The sequence below is a fragment of the Lepidochelys kempii genome, chromosome 1 (genome assembly GCF_965140265.1).
Source record: "Lepidochelys kempii isolate rLepKem1 chromosome 1, rLepKem1.hap2, whole genome shotgun sequence".
NCBI classification, from domain to species: domain Eukaryota; kingdom Metazoa; phylum Chordata; order Testudines; family Cheloniidae; genus Lepidochelys; species Lepidochelys kempii.
In genome coordinates this window covers 54,491,233-54,510,894 of record NC_133256.1, presented here as the reverse complement: position 1 = coordinate 54,510,894, position 19,662 = coordinate 54,491,233, and the positions used below count along the sequence as shown (strand labels likewise).

Below are 19,662 nucleotides of genomic sequence, written 5' to 3'. Positions count from 1 at the left end.
AATTTTACCTTCATTCAAACTCAAAGAGAATAAACAGACAGTGAAGCATTCACACGTTGAACAGGGCTTTTGGAAAGAAGTCTGCGGGCATCCCTTTATCAAATGCAGTCCACTAAGGCTATGTCTACACTGCATACCTTACAGTGGCACAGGTAGATGTTCCTGTGTGTTCTTTGCCTGCACGAGAGAGCTCTCCTGCCAGCAAAATAAAACTAGCCCCAACAAGCGGCGGTAGCTCTTTTTGTCAGTAAAACTTTTGTCGATCCATGATTTTTCCTTGCCTTCACAGATGGGCCACTGGAGAGCGACAGCTGCTCTCTGTTGCCCAGCTTGGAAGGTAGTACCTCCTCCAGCAGTGACGCAGAAGGAAGAGTGGCAATACCATACCATGCCTCCCCTCCTTCTGCGCTGTTGCTAGTGGTCATGCTGACTTCTGAGCTCGGTGATCTGCCAGGGACTGCTGCTCTCCGGCCACCCAGCTTGGAAGGTAAAGCTATCACCAGCACTGGCATAGAAGAAAGGGTGGCAATACCATACAATGCCACCCTTCCTTCTACACTGCTGCTGGTGGTCAGACTGCCGTCCAAGCGGGGCACCCGGCCAGCAGCCGCCACTCTCCTGCTGCCCAGCTTGGAAGGCAAGGAAAAATCAGACATTTTTTCATATTTCCAAAATCTGCCTGAAGGGAGATTGGAGGAACAAAAAAGAGGTCATGTCTGGAAAAACCCAGACCCGTGGTGACTCTTCTTGCAAACTCCCTACACTAGGCTTGCAACACCCTTTGCAGTTCAGACCCCAGGTTTCAGAAAGGCTGCACTAGGGGATTCCCTAATGACTCTGAGGTCCAACACAGCCAAAAGTTTCTGGCGGACCATTTCCCACAACTTCTGCCGAATAGGTTGTAGATTCTCAGGAACCTTTTCCCCCAGGTTGGTATCCACTTGATTGTAGGCTAGGTGGGTTTGTTCTGGCAATGCTAAGAACACCAAGGGGAGGTCGTTGTATTTGCTGTTTCTGTTCAGGCCAGAATCATGGATTAAGGGTGCTTGTGGGTTGAGCTCAGGTTCTGGTGGAAAAAGAATTATGAGGAGGCCCTCTTGATCCTTCCAAGCCTTCAGTAGGTTCAGATGGTACACTCTTTGTCTCTTTTCTCTTCCCTGTGTGGTGGATTTCATAATCAACTGCTCTTGCCCTTTTTATGACCTTGAATGATCCTTGCTATGACACTGCACCCCATATTCTTCATAGTGATATTCTTATTATATGATTATGGCATAATTATAATGTATTTTATGCAAGATAAGTCATGTGAGGTGGCATTGAAAAGATTATGATTTACTGAATATGATTATCTTATTTGTATGCATGTATGATTTTTTGTATTTGAAGTTAGGAATATTGACTATATATCTGTATTACAACTGTGTTTACACCTGGGGAATGCCCACTAGGCAAAAATCTTTGTCTACATGGCTGGCTGGGAACAGCCCATTCAGGTTAATGAACCATTAGGAGAAAACAATAGGCCTTAGAAGGAGCTTATCTTCAACCAGGGAACCTTCCTGAAGAAGATACAAACAGCCTCTGACTCATGGCTGCTATGACTCTACAGGATCACCCTCGAGCCTGGGAGAGGGCTTGGCAGTATAGTGTAAAGTGCAGGTCACAGCAGTATAGTGTAAAGGGAGCCCAGGCTGGTGGGTCACGGGGCCCCAGTTCCAGGTGGCACCCTGGGAGGAACCTATCACACTTGCCACTTAGCCAGCAGTTTTGACTTCAAGGTTGGCAGCAACAACAAACCCTACCACTGAGCTTAAATTTTCACGGCCTGGCCCCATTATTGTAGGTCCATTCCTGGTTCTACTGAGATTACAGCAGGTTCTCTCTCAAGAAAGCCCACAGTGTCTCCAAGTTTTCTCTCAGACAGAACACGTATTATACCATGTTGGTTGTTCCTGGATCTGGTTCCTCCCATGTCTTGTGGAGCAGATCTAGGATCCTGTGGGGCTACTTCCCATATAGTAGCTCAAATGGGGATAATAGTAGGTGTGGGATCAACCAGGCTCAGTGATGGGGGATCTGTGGCCTTGGCCTTCTGGCTGGTTCACCAATTGAGTTCCGGGTTAACAAAGTCCAGCAAAATGTATACAGTCCAACATCCTCGTAAAAGAAAGGGTCTTCAACACACCTCTGGATGCCTGTGAGTGATACACCTTTGGCTCAGGGCTTATAATGTCTCTCTCCATCCTCTTCTCCCCTCCATGGGAAGGAAAAGGGGTCTATATCCATTCCATGAAATGGGTGGTTAGTATAGGAGCCTGGCCCCTCCCTCTCCACTGGGCATATGGTCAAATGCGTCACCCATGATCCTCGAGAAGTTAGATCAAAGGGTTTTGCAGTCTTAGGGAAAGGCTAGCCCCTCCTCTCAGGCCTGGGGTAGCTACTGCTAGCAGAATCTCTTCTGCAGCCTGGACTCCTGCTGCACCCTTATTCAGGATCTCCCCAAATAAGTCTCTTGTTCTCCACTGTCTCTCCCCTTCTGAGCTGTATAGCTCTGTGAGGTGGTGCATCAGTGCAAATGTTCCTCCCCTAGCCAAATGGGAGAGGGGGAGAGGCATGGCTCCGGCTTATTCAGCTCAGTGGGGCTGTCAGTCCACTCCTGGTGTCCAGTAATCTGGACAGCCTTTCCGTTCTCTGGTCCACTAGGGGAGTTGGTAGGGGAACCCAGGCCTGCTCTCTCCACCGGGTTCCAGCTCAGGACACTCAAGCTAGACAAGGAGAGTCAGGGTGAGCTCTTTCCTATCTTCCCTCAGGCCTCTGTAGGCTCTTCAGTCTGTTGGCCTGTTCACCCCTTTCTGGGGTGTTGTCCCTGGACAGCACTCTAGCAGTCTGCTGACCGGAGTTCCTTTCTCCTGCCTGCTCACTCATCTGCTTCTCAGCCCTTTTGTCCTTCCACCTGCTGTTAGCCTGCCAACCAGTAGTGGCTGGCCGTGCCTGTATTAACCCTTTGGTCACTGGGCTAGCGTGGGGGTGCATACACCCCATGACAGGCTCCATTTTAAACATTTCCTCCAGCTTGAGCAGGTTCTGCAGGTGCGATGGGGCAGGATCACAGCAGCCCAGCACTGCTCTCTGGCCCCTCCTGGTATAGTGTGGGGTTATACACACCATCGGAGGCATCCTAAAAGTTGTAGCCCCTGCAAAGCCTTGGCCACCTGGTGAAAGGATCAGATGGTGTGGAGCTGGTGTATCACCTTGGCTGTGATGTCCTCCTGTCTCAAGAGAACGAGAACCTGTCAGAGACTTGGATGCCCCCAGGAACCAAGGGGGATTAATGGCAACTGCAACCCTGGGATGGACTCTTGTCTTTCTCTCTAGTGACCGCCAGTGCCGAACACTCCCCACCCCATGGTAGGGTGAGCTCCTGTCTCCATTCCCTCAGTCTTCCTATGACAGATGTTCGTTGGCAGCTTTTCTTTCTCAGATTTCTCTTTCTGGTTTCGGTGCCTGTATTCCTCCATTTCCATTGGTGGCTACACAGTGGGAGGAGTCCTCGCTGCATCCCTGGCCCAACAGAATCGCAGGGCTCCCTTCAGTGGGTGGAGTATCCTAGGTGCCTGGGGAGGGGGGTTGATCCTAAATTGGGTTAGGGGGAGAAAGAGAGAGACAGATTCATCATCCAGCTGGGGTCAATCTCAGAGGATTCGGTGGGTTTCAGCAGGGGTTCCATTACCCAGGGGGGTCAGTCTCAGATGGGAGGGAGGCTCATTTCTTCAGGGGTTCCATTGCCCAGCTTCTCTGTCAATGTCTCTCTTCTATTGAGTCCCATTTCCAGATGGGTTTATTTATCTCTCTGGTGTAGCAGGAGTTCCCAGACCTGGTAAATACCCTCCGGGGCCTGCCGGCTGATGTCCTTGGCTGGGTCACTGATGTACAAACCCAGCTGAGTTACAAGGTTCTCTATTTTGGGGGACTGTGTTGAGTTCTAATGGAAGGGAATGAGAGGGGGCTCCATCAGCATTTTACCATCAGCTCCCAGTCTCCCCTGGGCCAGCAGTCTCTCCCCCAAGTCCCTCTGCAGGAGACACTGTGGGAGAGGAGCTAGAGCTAGCCCCTTAGTTCCTTCTGCCCCCAAAGGGATCCAGGAGCAAAGGGATGTGGGCAGGGCCCTCCATGATGATTTGCACCCCCAGCTGCTCCAGGATGACAAGAAGGGGCCCAAGGCTAGGCATGAACCTGGCTGGAGCAGGGGCTGGAGCATAGTCCCCTTAAAGGCCCAGGGTCACCACTGAACCAGGAGAAGAAAGTTTAAGTCAAGTTCAATCTCATTCCCTGCTCTGATTCTGCCTTCCCAAGGGGAACACTCCCAACCCACAGCCCTTGTGGCAGCAGATCCTGTAGCATATCAGAGCCAGCTCACCTATGCCTGGAGTCAGGAAGCTCGTGTCAGAGGTCACTCACATTAAATTCTCGGAGGGTGATGGTGAATCAGAGCAGGGCTGTGCTGTTCTTTATGGCAATGGTTCTCTCCTAGGACACTCTGGACCTGATGAAGAAGTTGACATGCTGTGGACGAAGGAGGTAGGATCATGCTGTGCAAATGGACAGGGGCAGGTGGATATGCTGTGCAAATGAGTCCCTCCCCATCCCCATGGGGCTGAGACATTGTGCTCAGGGCAGAATATCTGATTAATTGATCATAGAGCTTTAGAAGGGGATTGTTGCACCCAGGACGATGCATTTATCTTGCAGGTCACAACTTGTCTTTGTCTCTCTAGATTGGGAAAACTTTTGGTGTTGGGGCTGGTCCCATACTCTCTGTAGTCCTGATTCATGAACAGCTCATCAGGATGGAGATAGACCCCCTTGCCCCTCTCTGGCTCTAAAGTCCTTGGACAGATGAAGGGGGTGACTTTGAGGACAAACCCTCCTCCCCCAAATCTCACTGCCTGTAGGAGAGGAGAGCTGATTCCCTGGCCCCCCCCTGGTTCTCTCGGAAGGAGCCTGTGACTCTTCTGTGAAGACCATCTCTTGGATCTCACTGTGTGTGCGGGGGAGGTTGAGGCTTTCACTCCCCAAGCCAGCCAGGGGCCCTGTGGTTACTGATCAATGGAACTAGACAGAGCCTTTGCTTGAAGTTCCAATTCCTTCCCCTGTCCCTGAAGAAGGAAGCACTCAACATAGCATTGCACGGACTGCCTGACCAAAGATGGACCACTGGGGTGCAGGCTAGGAGGAAAATGGAACTTCCAGTCTCCCCTTGCCAGTACTCCCCAGCACTAAGGTAAAATTGTCTCCTGACCCTCCTTATTGTGCTCACCTCCAAGATGTATTGCAGGTTGTGTCTGGGAACACTACCAGCAGGTTCTCCAGCATGGCATCCAGGAGGTCTGCCAAGACCTTGTGCAGAGTCTGCAAAGGAAGGGAGATTCACTGGTCATTTAGGGAAACTGGGGAATCTTCTCCTCCCTGTCAATAGCTGCCTCCTTGGCCAATCAGCATTCAGACTCTGAGAGGTGGGAGGCTGAAGGGTCTCAGTAGATGTCCCAGAGGATGTCCCAGGTCACCACTTGAGGGGATCACTCTCAGAGCACTAGTCCAGCCCCACCGGTTTGTCAGGGCCTCCCACAATGAGAGCAAATGCGCCACCCTACCCCTCTCCCCCCCACACCTCCTTGGTGGAGGGAGGGAAGCATAGAAAAGGGAAAAAAAGAAGAAAGAGAAGAAGGGAAAGGAGGGAGGGAAACAAGAAAAGGGAAACCTAAGGGGATAAACCCCCATGTCCCCAGTGATTCTACGGGACAAAGTCCTAGGTACAAAATCAATTTCTGCCACCTTAACCTAGTGATTCTTATGCCTAGAATTCAGCCAGCACCAGGTGGATCAGACTGAACAGGTTCCAAACTTCTGAGGCTTAACCTTCTAAAAAGGGATGTTTGTTTTCTAGCAAAAGGAGTAGTAGGAAAGGAGAAAACTCCGAAGAGGTTCCTCCTCAAGCTCATATACATGAATCCTAATTCTCTCTCAGTCCTCAAGAGAGACCTTGAGAAGGAGACTTGCTGCAGCAAAGCCATAGGAGTCTCTGAGGTTGCCCCTGCCCTGCCTGGCTGATGTCAGGGTCTCTCTATGAGGTCACTGCTCCCCACCACCTTTGTCCAATAGGCTGAGGTCCTGCAAAAGGCCTTTGGTCACTGCCACACCCACCGCTCCCCTGCAAGGCTGATGTCCTGCCCCTTGCCAGCCCCTTTGGATACACCAACTGATCAGAATAAAGTGCTCTCAAATGAGCTACAGACCAATAATTGTTCATAGTCGTTATTCAGCGAGTATTTTAGAAGAAGTAGAACATTAGAGAGAATCATGAACTGCTCAGAGACAATTATTGGAGAGAAGCAGCAAGATTAATCAAATACATGATTGGTTATTATGACTTATTTGCTTGGTTATAAAAGAGAACAAAAGGACTTGAGTCCTCCATGTCAATAGCCCCCTGCTCAGCCAATCAGCATTGAGACTCTGAGAGCTGGAAGACTAAGGGGTGTCATCGGATGCCCCAAAAGGATGGCCCAAGTCACCACCAGAGGGTATCACTCTCAGAGCATTAGTACAGCCCCACCTCTTTGTCAGGACCTCCCACAATGAGAGCAAACCCCCCCCCCACACACACACACCTCCTTGATGGAGGGAGGGAAGCAGGGAAAAGGGAAAAAAGAAGCAAGAAAAGAAGAGAAAGAGGGAGGGAAAAAGGAAAAGGGAAACCTAAGGGGATAAACCCCTAGGTCCCTAATGATTCTACGGGACAAAGTCCTTGGCAGGAAATCAGATTCTGCCACTTTAACACAGTGATTTCTATGCCTAGAATTCAGCCGGCACCAGGTAGATCAGACTGAACAGATTCCAAATCTCTCTGAAGCTCTTACCTTCTGAACAGGGACTACAAAATGAGTAGTAGGAAAGGAGAAAACTCTGAAGAGGTCCCTCCTCACGCTCTAGTAAATGAATCCTAATTCTCTCTCAGTCCTCAAGAGAGACCTTGAGAAGGAGATTTGCTGCAGCAAAGCCACAGGAGTCTCTGAGGTTGCCCCTGTCCTGCACCTCAGTCCTGCCTGGCTAATGTCAGGGTCTCTCTGTGAGGTCACCGCCTCCGCACCACCTTTGTCCAATAGGCTGAGGTCCTGCAAAAGGCCTTTGTGATGTCACTGCCACACCCAGCCCTTCCCAGCAAGGCTGGTGTCCTGCTCCTGGCCAGCCTCTTTGAATGTTTGAGTTACTTCCCCTGGATCACTCCCCTCAATTACTATTGAGTCTGGAGATCAATCTGGCTACACAGTAAAGCATCAGAGGCTGCTCCCCATGCCACACTCAGTTTTTCATAAATTAGTAGACTGTATGGCCAGGAGGGAACATTAGAGCATCTAATCTGACTTCCTGCATATCCCAGCCCTCCCTGTACATCACAAAATAGCTAGGTTTTGAACAAAACATGTACCAGAAAGGCATCTAGTCTTCATTAGAAGACATCAGGAGATGGAGAATCCACCACTTTCTTTGGTAGTTTGTTCCAATGGTGTATCATCCTTGCTGTTAAATATTTATACCTTATTTCTAATATAAGAATATAAGAACATAAGAACACCCATACTGGGTCAGACCAAAGGTCCATCTAACCCAGTATCCTGTCTTCCAACAGTGGCCAATGCCAGGTGCTTCAGAGGGAAGGAACAGACCAGGTAACCATCAAGTGACCCATCCCCTGTTGCCCATTCCCTGCTTCTGGCAAAACATGAAATATGAATATTTGTCTGGTTTCACCTTCCAGCCACTGGGCCTTGTTAGGCCTTTCTCTGCAAGATTAAAGAGCCCTTTAATACCCAACATTTTCTCTCCATGAAGGCACTTAGACAGTTCAATGAAGCCATGTCTCGACCTTCTTTTTTGTAGATTGAGATCTTTCAATAGCTCAGAAGAAGGCGTTTTTCTCCAGCCCTCAAAATATTTTATGGTTCTTTGCTGCACCATCTCCAATTTTTCAACATCTTTTTAAAATGTGGACACCAAAACTGGCTGCAGTATTCCAGTCTCAGTCTCACTGATGTTGTGTCACCTCCTTATGCTACTCACTACTCTGCTCATATGTCTAATGATGGCTTTTACCTGCTCACCACAGCATCGCACTGGGAGCTCATGTTGAGCGGCTTGCCCAGTATGGCCCCTAAATCTTTTTCAGAGTCACTGCTTTCCTGGATACAGTTCCCCCTTTTGTAGGTGTGGCATGCTTTGTTGCTAGGTATAAGACATTGCATTTGGCTCTGTTAAAACCTGTTTTGTTTGAATGGGGCCAGCTTACCTAGTGATCCAGATTGCTCTGTATGACTGCCCAGTCCTCATCATTATTTACTACTTGGCCAGTATTTTGTCACACACAAATTTTATCAGCAGTGATTTTATATTTTCTTTCAGTTTACTAATAAAAATGATTTTAAAAAATTTGTTCTTAAGAGCCTCTTCAGACCCCTAGTACCAAGTACCTGCTCCCTACAGCACAGCAGGAAAAGGCCATCCAACCCTGGTGTTATATAGGGGATAAGCACAGAACAAACACATGCTTAGGAGCTGTTTTATCTGTAGGATCTGAACAACATGTGGGGGTCAGCAGCTTACAAATGCACTACAGTCCTGTAGCATAGACAGGCCTCAAGTGTGTCTCACTCTCCCACCCTGTAAAATGGGGATAATAAATGAAACCTTGATTATCTCTCTTTTATAGTTGGGAAAACAGAGGCACACAGAGGTGAAGAGACTTGCTCGTGGTCAGAAAGCCAGGAATAGAAAACAGCAGGTCGCCTGCTTGCCACTCTTGGGCCCGAGCTCTGATTATCCTGGCCTCTCTGCTCTAATTTTAGTCTCAGCCCAATTAGAGGTTTTCCTCTTCTCCATGTCCCTTAACTCCACATCATTACAGAAAAACGATTTCCTGTTAGCCATCTGGCTCTAATGCATATGGATGCCTTTCCAAGAAACATGCTCTGGCTCAGTCACATGTTATGGGTTTGATGGAGGAACCACTTGGTGACATTCTAGGGCATGTGTTATACAGGAGGTCAGACTAGATGGACATAATGGTCCTTTCTGACCTTAAAATCTATGAATCTGCACATTTTTCTGCTGCTAGTAAGATAATGCTGGTCGTAATTCACTTTCAGGTGGAATAATAAAGCAATACTTACAAGCACACTCTACTCAGGGACGTTTATTTATCCAGTATTGGCTCCCAATCCATAACACCAAATTAGCCTTCTTCCTTCTCTGAGCACATGCTTTATCTTGCCTCCTTTCCCACCTCCTCCCCAACTCTCTCTTCTAACGAACTATCAGCAATTTGCAGTAATACAGGGTAGAAACAGGCAGAGTTATATAAAGAGAGCATGGGCAAGTCAGGGTGAGTTAGTAGCAGATGCACACAGATTATCTTTATTAATGAACAACCCCAGAGAGGAGTGCATATATTTAGCACTGGAAAAGCCATTACAGGTTATCTGCATTCATAGAATAGTGTGGTGTTGTAATATTTCACAAGATTAGCAGCGTCAGGATTGGTTGGTGCTTCGATAAGTGACCTCTAAAGAAAACAATGTGCTGTTGGAGTACTGTGGATGTTTTAGTAGGAAGCACTTCTGTTTGAGTCAGTTTGGAATCAATGTCCCAGCAGGGTGCTGCTGGACATGCAGCTTTTTGGAAGAGATGGAAAACAATGCTGCTGACCACCCTGCAGGGCCGGATTAACTCTCCTGTGGGCCCAGGGCTATTAGATTTTGTGGGGCCCCTGTGGGTTTGGAGTGGGCTCAGGGCTGGGGCAGTGGACTGGGGTGATGAACGGGGTGCAGCTCCAGCTGGGTGGGTGGGCTCTGGGGTGGGGCCAGGAATGGGACAGGGGGTTGGGGTGCAGCAGGAGGTTTGGGGTGTGGGCTCTGGGTGGGAGTTTGGGTGCAGGAGGGGGCTCAAGGCTGGTACAGGGGATTGAGGTGCAGGTGGGAGTGCGGGGTGTAGGCTTCAGCCGGGAAGCACTTACCTTGGATGGCTCCTGGTCGACGGCGCAACAGGGCTAAGGCAGGATCCCTGCCTCCCCTGGCTCCACGCTGCTCTGCTCCCCAAGGTGGCCAGCATGTCCGGCCCTAGGCAGAGGGGCCAGGCTGCTCTGCGCGGTCCACGCTGCCTGTGCCCACAAGTGCCACAGGGTATCTGACCAAGGGGAGCTGCGGAGCCGGTGCTGGGGGCAGCGCGCAGAAATTCCCTGAACTCTCCTCGCCTAGGGACTGCAGGGGCACATCGGCGAGCCAGCGCTTGCGGCTCCAGCCCCGGGGCGGGGGGCGCCAAGGCTCAGGGACTGGTGTTTGGCCCGCAGCACAGAGACTTGCCATGGGCTGGATGAAAAGAAGTAGCGGGCCGCAGCAAGCCTGCAGGGTCCCCCCTTAGCCTGAGGCCTTGGGCTGCAGCCCCTAAAGCTCCTGCATTAATTCAGCCCTGCCACTCTGGTGCTCAAAAATCCTAGTCCCAGTTTCCTGACCAGATGCCAATGTAAGAAGCTACAATATGCCTACCCAACCCCACTTTGAATATAGGATGCTTTCTTAAATACCTGTCCTCAACAGTTTTTCAGCAGCTCATGTTAACGCTGCACAACTATCACCTTCCACCCCAGAAGTAGCTGCATTTCAGTAGAAGATAAAATGGTTCCTCTTTCATGAATCTGATTCAAAACCCAGTGAAGTCAATGAACATGACAGAAAGACTCCCAATAAGTGTTGTTGCAGGTCCGATAGGCATTAAGGATAGCCTTATTAGATCATAACCTGATCAGACGTTTCCAAGAGGTTCTTTGTATAAGAAGAGCCTAGTATAAAGGTTAATCCTATGGTAAGGCATTTATCAGCCTTCTGAAGATCCCTTGATTATGTCTGGAACGGATTTCAGGCCAACCAGAGAAGCAAAGGATTCTGGAGTTTAGACACCTCTATGATGGGCTTCATTGTAAAACAGGAAATTGAATGTAAACAATTTTTTTTTTACTATAAAGTAGCTTAAATTTCAAAACAAAGTTGTATCAACTTCAAAAAACTACAACTTCTGTGTTTTGAAAATGTGTTTAGAAAGTGGAGGAGGATCTTTTGATAATTTTGACAATATTTTTTAATTTTTTTGTTGAAGCTGGAAATTTGTCACAACCTTTCTTTTCCCATGAACAATTTTGGTTTCCACAAATCAGCATTTTCCTTTGAAAAAGCCTTTCATCAAGAAATTCTCACCCTGCTCTACATCTGAGGATTAGCCCCACTGCTGCTGTGAAGCTCCAAGTGGCCAGACACAAAAACTGTGAGTTCAACTATGAGCCCCAAGGTTACCTCCAGCCACTTGCTTAATACAATCCAACTAGGCGGCTAGAATACTGGCTTCAGACACTGCCAGTCATTCCTGTTGAAGCTGTTTCACGTTGTATAAATATGAATTGAGCCAGAAACAAAGATAGATTCTATAACCTAGTGGGTAGGAGCCTGAGGACCAAGTCTGTGCTGGCTGATTCAGTTCAGGGACTTGAGCTGTGGTCTCCCACACACAGATGCCCACTCCATGGATGCTCCACGGCTGGAGCACCCATGGAGAAAAATTAGCAGGTACTCAGAACCCACCGGCAGCCAAGGCTAGGTTGTAGATCCTTGATGATGCGCTGGAGACGTTTTAGTTGGAGGCTGAAGATAATGACTTTGACCCCACATGGCCCCACAGTATGCCAACAATTTTATGGCTGACTTAGAAAAACGCTTCCTCAGCTCTCGTCCCCTAATGCCCCTACTCTACTTGCACTACATTGATGACATTTTCATCATCTGGACCCACGGGAAAGAGGTCCTTGAGGAATTCCACTAGGATTTCAACAATTTCCACCCCACCATCAACTTCAACCTGGTCCAGTCCACACAAGAGATCCACTTCCTGAACACTACAGTGCAAACAAGCGATGGTCACATAAACACCACCCTATACTGGGAACCTATTGACTGCTATACTTACCTACATGCCTACATTACCTACATGCCTCTAGCTTTCATCCAGACCACATCATTGGATGGGTCACTACAAAAACTAATTTCCCCTTACTAATTTCCCCCTACTGTTACTCACACCTTCTTGTCAACTCTTTGAAATGGGCCACCCTGATTAACACTACAAAAGTGATTTTTCCTCCCTTGGTATTCTACTGTTGAGAATAGCCCACTTCCACTTTAATTGAAGTGTCTTGTTAACACTGACCCCCCCACTTGGTAAGGCAACTCCCATCTTTTCATGAACTCTGTATTTATACCTGCTTACTGTATTTCCTACTACATGCATCTGATGAAGTGAGTTTTAGCCCATGAAAGTTTATGCCCAAATAAATGTGTTATTCTCTAAGGTGCCAAAAGTGCTCCTTGCTGTTAGGACTAAGTGAGGCATTAAGAGTGATTAGTGTCCAGTACATAGGTACATTGGAACCTACCGTGGCAGGTTATATCTTAGAGGAATATGTCACTCATCCTCAGATACTGGTAAGGAGGGTGGGGGAGTCTGGAAAGCTCCAGATATCTCACGTTGTTCCAAGAGGCATGGTACCTGATTATGTCATTGTGATATAGTGCAGAGTGAATTGCTCGCATGTGGGTTCACCTTGGATGAAGAAACCTGAAATTGCACCATACAGCTGAGGCAATCAGGCTACAGTCAAGCCAAGGTTGCAAAGGTTGGAGAAGACAAATATTGTGTAACCTTATGGATCAGATGCTTCTAATATGGAACACAGACATGTTATTATAACTGGCCAGTGTTCTGCTTGGTTCCAAGAAAGATTACCCAAATAGGGGATAAAGTAATATTTCAAGTTCCCAAGCATGAGAGCCACAATATATCAGCTGATGCCCCTATGTTTGGTGCTGCCCTAGACTGTGTGGTATAGCTAAGCTGAGTCATACAACCATTACATTTAAATGTGCAGGCCTTAATGAGCAGACATCCAGAACATTTGCTGACCTTAAGACAGGAGAGTTGAAATATACAAAGCAACATAGGTACACTGGGAAATGTCCCATGGCAGGAATTAGCATGCAGTATTGGGGAACATCCACAGATACGTATAATATCAATGGGCTTTGTAACTGTGTAAGCCATACTACTAGTGGTGTTAATTGCATTAATTTGGAAGGTTAGGAACTTGGTTAGGAAATTGGGAAAGAGAAGAGATGTTTAGGAAATACAGGTTTTAATGAAGCCTTAGGCCTTGTGTAGCAAAGGGGCATAGCCTCCCTCGGAGATTGACAGCGAGGGAGGGCCAGATGCCCCCTGATGAGGGAACCAGGAAAGCCATGCCTGGAAGCAGAGGGGGTGGGACAGGAACAGAAATTATAAAGGGCAGGCCCTGTAGCTCAGTTGGGCTGAAGTTGCCAAGGGAGGTAGATACCTTCATCCTCCTGCTGGAGCTGAAGCCTAGTGAGGACTTCTGCTGTCCTGAGGACTTGTCTGAACTGTCTGAGCAACCTGATACTGAAGAGCGGCTGGGATTACCACTTGCAGTGTACCCAGGGGAGATGGAGGACAAGCCTGAGATCCAGGTACAACCCCAGGGAACGGTAGCAAGTGGCCCAGGGACAGCTGACTACAGTCTGGCTGAGTTGCTGCCTGAGTTCGGGTCAGTGTGTTGTGGTTGGATCCCTGCTGACCCAGTGGCAGACCACTTTGCCACTGTTAGGGCCCTGGGCTGGAATGTGGTGGAATTGGGTAGGCCTGTATCCCCCTATCCCCTTTCACCCCACCCCTGGGGTGGCAGCCTCCCCACCTTTAGCCAGGAGGCCTGTGTGAATCTACTGCCTACTGAGCTGGGATGCTAGACTGTTTGCTGGGTGCTCAACCCCTGCCTGAGCCCCCTAGACTGTTTGCTGAGGGCCTGGGCCCCTGAACTATTTATGGCTCTACCCTGCCTAAGGGTTGGAGCCAGAGACTGCTATGACCATATACCACTTTAATTACATCACTTATGCATGTCCACACAATGCTCCTTGTATCAGCAAAGCACGTCCACAGTCAGTACTTTTGCATCCACAGAGAGAGCATTGCATCATGGGTAACTAGCCCACTGTGCATCTCCCCACCCTCTGCTGCTGGGAGATCTGGGAATGGATCACAGGGGTGTGCTCACCATCCCATGATGCAGTTCTTTCTGTCCCATCATTCCATGGGTTTCTGACTTCATTTTGTGCTGTTTTTTAACTGCCCTTCTAAACTTTGCAATCACCATCTCTGCCTCAAAGCAGGGATCCTGAACTGCTGACCAGTCTATGGATGAGCCTTATGAACACAAAACAGCTGATCCTGCAGTATTTCATGAGCTGGGAAACAAACTGAATTTATGGTGCTTGCCCTGCTGTGTGCAATGGAAAGAAACAATTCAAGATTGCTGCTGGCATTCATGGAGCAGCTGCACATGGTGGATGGTTGGTACTGGGCTCTAGAAACAAGCACTGAGTGATGGGATTGCATTGTGATGCATATATGGAATGATGAATAGTGGTTGCAGAACTTTCAGAAGTGCAAAACCATCTTCCTAGAACTGGGTGCGGAGCTTGCCATTGCCCTGAGGTGCAAGGACATCAGAATGAGAACTGCCCTCACTGTGAAAAAGTGAGTGGTGATTGCTGTGTGGAAGCTGGCAAATCCAGACTGCTAACCGTCAGTCAAGAATCAGTTTGGAGTTGGAAAGTCCACCGTGGGGGTTGCAGTGATGCAAGTGTGCAGGGCCATTAATTATCTCTTGCTATGAAGGATTGTGACTCTGGGTAATGTGCAGGAAATAACTAATGGTTTTGCAGCAATGGAATTCCTGAACTATGGTGGGGCAATAGATGGAATGCATAACCCATATTTGGCCCTAGACCATATTGCGACAGAATACATCAGCCAAAAGGGCTACTTTTCCATAATCATAGAATCATAGAATCATAGAATATCAGGGTTGGAAGGGACCCCAGAAGGTCATCTAGTCCAACCCCCTGCTCAAAGCAGGACCAATTCCCAGTTAAATCATCCCAGCCAGGGCTTTGTCAAGCCTGACCTTAAAAACCTCTAAGGAAGGAGATTCTACCACCTCCCTAGGTAACGCATTCCAGTGTTTCACCACCCTCTTAGTGAAAAAGTTTTTCCTAATATCCAATCTAAACCTCCCCCACTGCAACTTGAGACCATTACTCCTCGTTCTGTCATCTGCTACCATTGAGAACAGTCTAGAGCCATCCTCTTTGGAACCCCCTTTCAGGTAGTTGAAAGCAGCTATCAAATCCCCCCTCATTCTTCTCTTCTGCAGGCTAAACAATCCCAGCTCCCTCAGCCTCTCCTCATAACTCATGTGTTTCAGTCCCCTAATCATTTTTGTTGCCCTTCGCTGGACTCTCTCCAATTTATCCACATCCTTCTTGAAGTGTGGGGCCCAAAACTGGACACAGTACTCCAGATGAGGCCTCACCAATGTCGAATAGAGGGGAACGATCACGTCCCTCAATCTGCTCGCTATGCCCCTACTTATACATCCCAAAATGCCATTGGCCTTCTTGGCAACAAGGGCACACTGCTGACTCATATCCAGCTTCTCGTCCACTGTCACCCCTAGGTCCTTTTCTGCAGAACTGCTGCCTAGCCATTCGGTCCCTAGTCTGTAGCTGTGCATTGGGTTCTTCCGTCCTAAGTGCAGGACCCTGCACTTATCCTTATTGAACCTCATCAGATTCCTTTTGGCCCAATCTTCCAATTGGTCTAGGTCCTTCTGTAGCCTATCCCTCCCCTCCAGCGTATCTACCACTCCTCCCAGTTTAGTATCATCCGCAAATTTGCTGAGAGTGCAATCCACACCATCCTCCAGATCATTTATGAAGATATTGAATAAAACCGGCCCCAGGACCGACCCCTGGGGCACTCCACTTGATACCGGCTGCCAACTAGACATGGAGCCATTGATCACTACCCGTTGAGCCCGACAATTTAGCCAGCTTTCTACCCACCTTATGGTGCATTCATCCAGCCCATACTTCCTTAACTTGCTGACAAGAATACTATGGGAGACCGTGTCAAAAGCTTTGCTAAAGTCAAGAAACAATACATCCACTGCTTTCCCTTCATCCACAGAACCAGTAATCTCATCATAAAAGGCGATTAGATTAGTCAGGCATGACCTTCCCTTGGTGAATCCATGCTGGCTGTTCCTGATCACTTTCCTCTCATGCAAGTGCTTCAGGATTGATTCTTTGAGGACCTGCTCCATGATTTTTCCAGGGACTGAGGTGAGGCTGACTGGCCTGTAGTTCCCAGGATCTTCCTTCTTCCCTTTTTTAAAGATTGGCACTACATTAGCCTTTTTCCAGTCATCCGGGACTTCCCCGGTTCGCCACGAGTTTTCAAAGATAATGGCCAGTGGCTCTGCAATCATAGCCGCCAATTCCTTCAGCACTCTCGGATGCAACTCGTCCGGCCCCATGGACTTGTGCACGTCCAGCTTTTCTAAATAGTCCCTAACCGCCTCTATCTCCACAGAGGGCTGGCCATCTCTTCCGCATTTTGTGATGCCCAGCGCAGCAGTCTGGGAGCTGACCTTGTTAGTGAAAACAGAGGCAAAAAAAGCATTGAGTACATTAGCTTTTTCCACATCCTCTGTCACTAGGTTGCCTCCCTCATTCAGTAAGGGGCCCACACATTCCTTGGCTTTCTTCTTGTTGCCAACATACCTGAAGAAACCCTTCTTGTTACTCTTGACATCTCTGGCTAGCTGCAGCTCCAGGTGCGATTTGGCCCTCCTGATAACATTCCTACATGCCCGAGCAATATTTTTATACTCTTCCCTGGTCATATGTCCAACCTTCCACTTCTTGTAAGCTTCTTTTTTATGTTTAAGATCCGCTAGGATTTCACCATTAAGCCAAGTTGGTCGCCTGCCATATTTACTATTCTTTCGACTCATCGGGATGGTTTGTCCCTGTAACCTCAACAGGGATTCCTTGAAATACAGCCAGCTCTCCTGGACTCCTTTCCCCTTCAAGTTAGTCCCCCAGGGGATCCTGGCCATCCGTTCCCTGAGGGAGTCGAAGTCTGCTTTCCTGAAGTCCAGGGTCCGTATCCTGCTGCTTACCTTTCTTCCCTGCGTCAGGATCCTGAACTCAACCAACTCATGGTCACTGCCTCCCAGATTCCCATCCACTTTTGCTTCCCCCACTAATTCTACCCGGTTTGTGAGCAGCAGGTCAAGAAAAGCACCCCCCCTAGTTGGCTCCTCTAGCACTTGCGCCAGGAAATTGTCCCCTACGCTTTCCAAAAACTTCCTGGATTGTCTATGCACCGCTGTATTGCTCTCCCAGCAGATATCAGGAAAATTAAAGTCACCCATGAGAATCAGGGCATGCGATCTAGTAGCTTCCGTGAGCTGCCGGAAGAAAGCCTCATCCACCTCATCCCCCTGGTCCGGTGGTCTATAGCAGACTCCCACCACTACATCACTCTTGTTGCACACACTTCTAAACTTAATCCAGAGACACTCAGGTTTTTCTGCAGTTTCGTACCGGAGCTCTGAGCAGTCATACTGCTCCCTTACATACAGTGCTACTCCCCCACCTTTTCTGCCCTGCCTGTCCTTCCTGAACAGTTTATAACCATCCATGACAGTACTCCAGTCATATGAGTTATCCCACCAAGTCTCTGTTATTCCGATCACGTCATAGTTCCTTGACATCACCAGGACCTCCAGTTCTCCCTGCTTGTTTCCAAGGCTTTGTGCATTTGTATATAAGCACTTGAGATAACCTGTTGATCGCCCCTCATTGCCAGTATGAGGCAGGAGCTCTCCCCTCACAGACATTCCTGCCTGTGCTTCCTCCCGGTATCCCGCTTTCCCACTTACCTCAGGGCTTTGGTCTCCTTCCCCCGGTGAACCTAGTTTAAAGCCCTCCTCACTAGGTTAGCCAGCCTGCTGGCAAAGATGCTCTTCCCTCTCTTCGTAAGATGGAGCCCGTCTCTACCCAGCACTCCTCCTTCATGGAACACCATCCCATGGTCAAAGAAACCAAAGCCTTCTCTCCGACACCATCTGCGTAGCCATTCGTTGACTTCCACGATTCGACGCTCCCTACCTAGGCCTTTTCCTTCCACGGGGAGGATGGACGAGAACACCACTTGCGCCTCCAACTCCTTTATTCTTCTTCCTAGAGCCACATAGTCCGCAGTGATCCGCTCAAGGTCATTCTTGGCAGTATCATTGGTGCCCACGTGGAGAAGCAGGAAGGGGTAGCGATCCGAGGGCTTGATGAGTCTCGGCAGTCTCTCCGTCACATCACGAATCTTAGCCCCTGGCAAGCAGCAGACTTCTCGGTTTTCCCGGTCAGGGCGGCAGATAGATGACTCAGTCCCCCGGAGGAGAGAGTCCCCGACCACCACCACCCGCCTTCTCCTCTTGGGGGTGGTGGTCGTGGAACCCCCAACCTCAGGACAGCGCATCTCATGCCTTCCAACCAGCAGAGTCTCCTTCTGCTTTCTCGCCCCAGACATATCATCTGGTCCATTCTCCGCAACGATACCTGTGGAGAGAACATGAAAGCGGTTAGTTACCTGTGTCTGTGTTACTGGAACCCGGACATTCCGCTTACCTCTTCTGGAGGTCACATGTTGCCAAGCTTCTTCACTAGCCTCTTGGCTCCTCTGTGCAACCTGCTCTATATCTGTAGAGCTTTGTGCCCCTAGAAGCCTATCCTGAGTTTCGTCCAGGAAATCCTCAGTTTCCCGTATGCAACGCAGGGTTGTTATCTGTTGCTCCAGACCTTCAATCTTCTCTTCCAATATGGAGACCAGCTTGCACTTTGTACAGACAAAGTCGCTTCTGTCCTGTGGAAGAAAGACAAACATGGCACATGCAGTGCAGGTCACAACAGCTGAACCCCCCCCTTCCATATCACCTTCCTACTATGAGCTTCCTCAGAGCAGTTTGCAAGACGTAAGCCTCACTGGGCTCCCTCCAGGCGAACTCCCAGCTGCTCAGCTGGTTCTCCGCCGCTCAGCTGGTTCGCGAAGCTCTGGCTATTTTTAAACAGCCAGGCTTCCCTGTCGCAAACAAACAGACACCCTACTGCCCGCCCCCTGCAGGCTAGCAGCCAATCAGACACTCACTCAGGCTCTCACACTGCCCCCCCCAGCAAACACACGCTCGGATACTTCCTCAGCAAGCAAACAAACACAGACTCGGATACTTACCAGTCCCAGGCAAACTCCTGCTGTGTGCTGCTCTGCTGTCCCCGCTGCTCAGCTGGTTCTCCGCCGCTCAGCTGGTTCGCGAAGCTCTGGCTATTTTTAAACAGCCAGGCTTCCCTGTCGCAAACAAACAGACACCCTACTGCCCGCCCCCTGCAGGCTAGCAGCCAATCAGACACTCACTCAGGCTCTCACACTGCCCCCCCCAGCAAACACACGCTCGGATACTTCCTCAGCAAGCAAACAAACACAGACTCGGATACTTACCAGTCCCAGGCAAACTCCTGCTGTGTGCTGCTCTGCTGTCCCCGCTGCTCAGCTGGTTCTCCGCCGCTCAGCTGGTTCGCGAAGCTCTGGCTATTT

The 19,662-nt window shown here is 49.1% G+C and overlaps 1 protein-coding gene across 6 annotated transcripts in view; it reads right to left on the bottom strand.

The window, feature by feature from the left end:
* Window positions 1-18,756, bottom strand: part of CKAP2 (cytoskeleton associated protein 2) — a 42,394-nt gene extending 23,638 nt beyond the window's left edge. Inside the window, exons 1-5 of one of the 6 annotated variants that reach the window (XM_073342923.1) lie at window positions 18,702-18,756; window positions 5,321-5,412; window positions 4,421-4,566; window positions 3,734-3,985; window positions 1,942-3,636 (exon numbers count right to left, since the gene is read on the bottom strand). In XM_073342923.1, the coding sequence (XP_073199024.1) occupies window positions 1,942-1,975 (34 nt within the window). In that variant the 5' untranslated portion in view covers window positions 1,976-3,636; window positions 3,734-3,985; window positions 4,421-4,566; window positions 5,321-5,412; window positions 18,702-18,756. Of the gene's footprint in view, window positions 1-1,941; window positions 3,637-3,733; window positions 3,986-4,420; window positions 4,567-5,320; window positions 13,840-18,701 lie in introns of those variants that run through there. The other 5 variants (XM_073342877.1, XM_073342894.1, XM_073342912.1 and 2 more) reach the window with 5 other exon arrangements.
* Window positions 18,757-19,662: the final 906 nt, after the last annotated feature.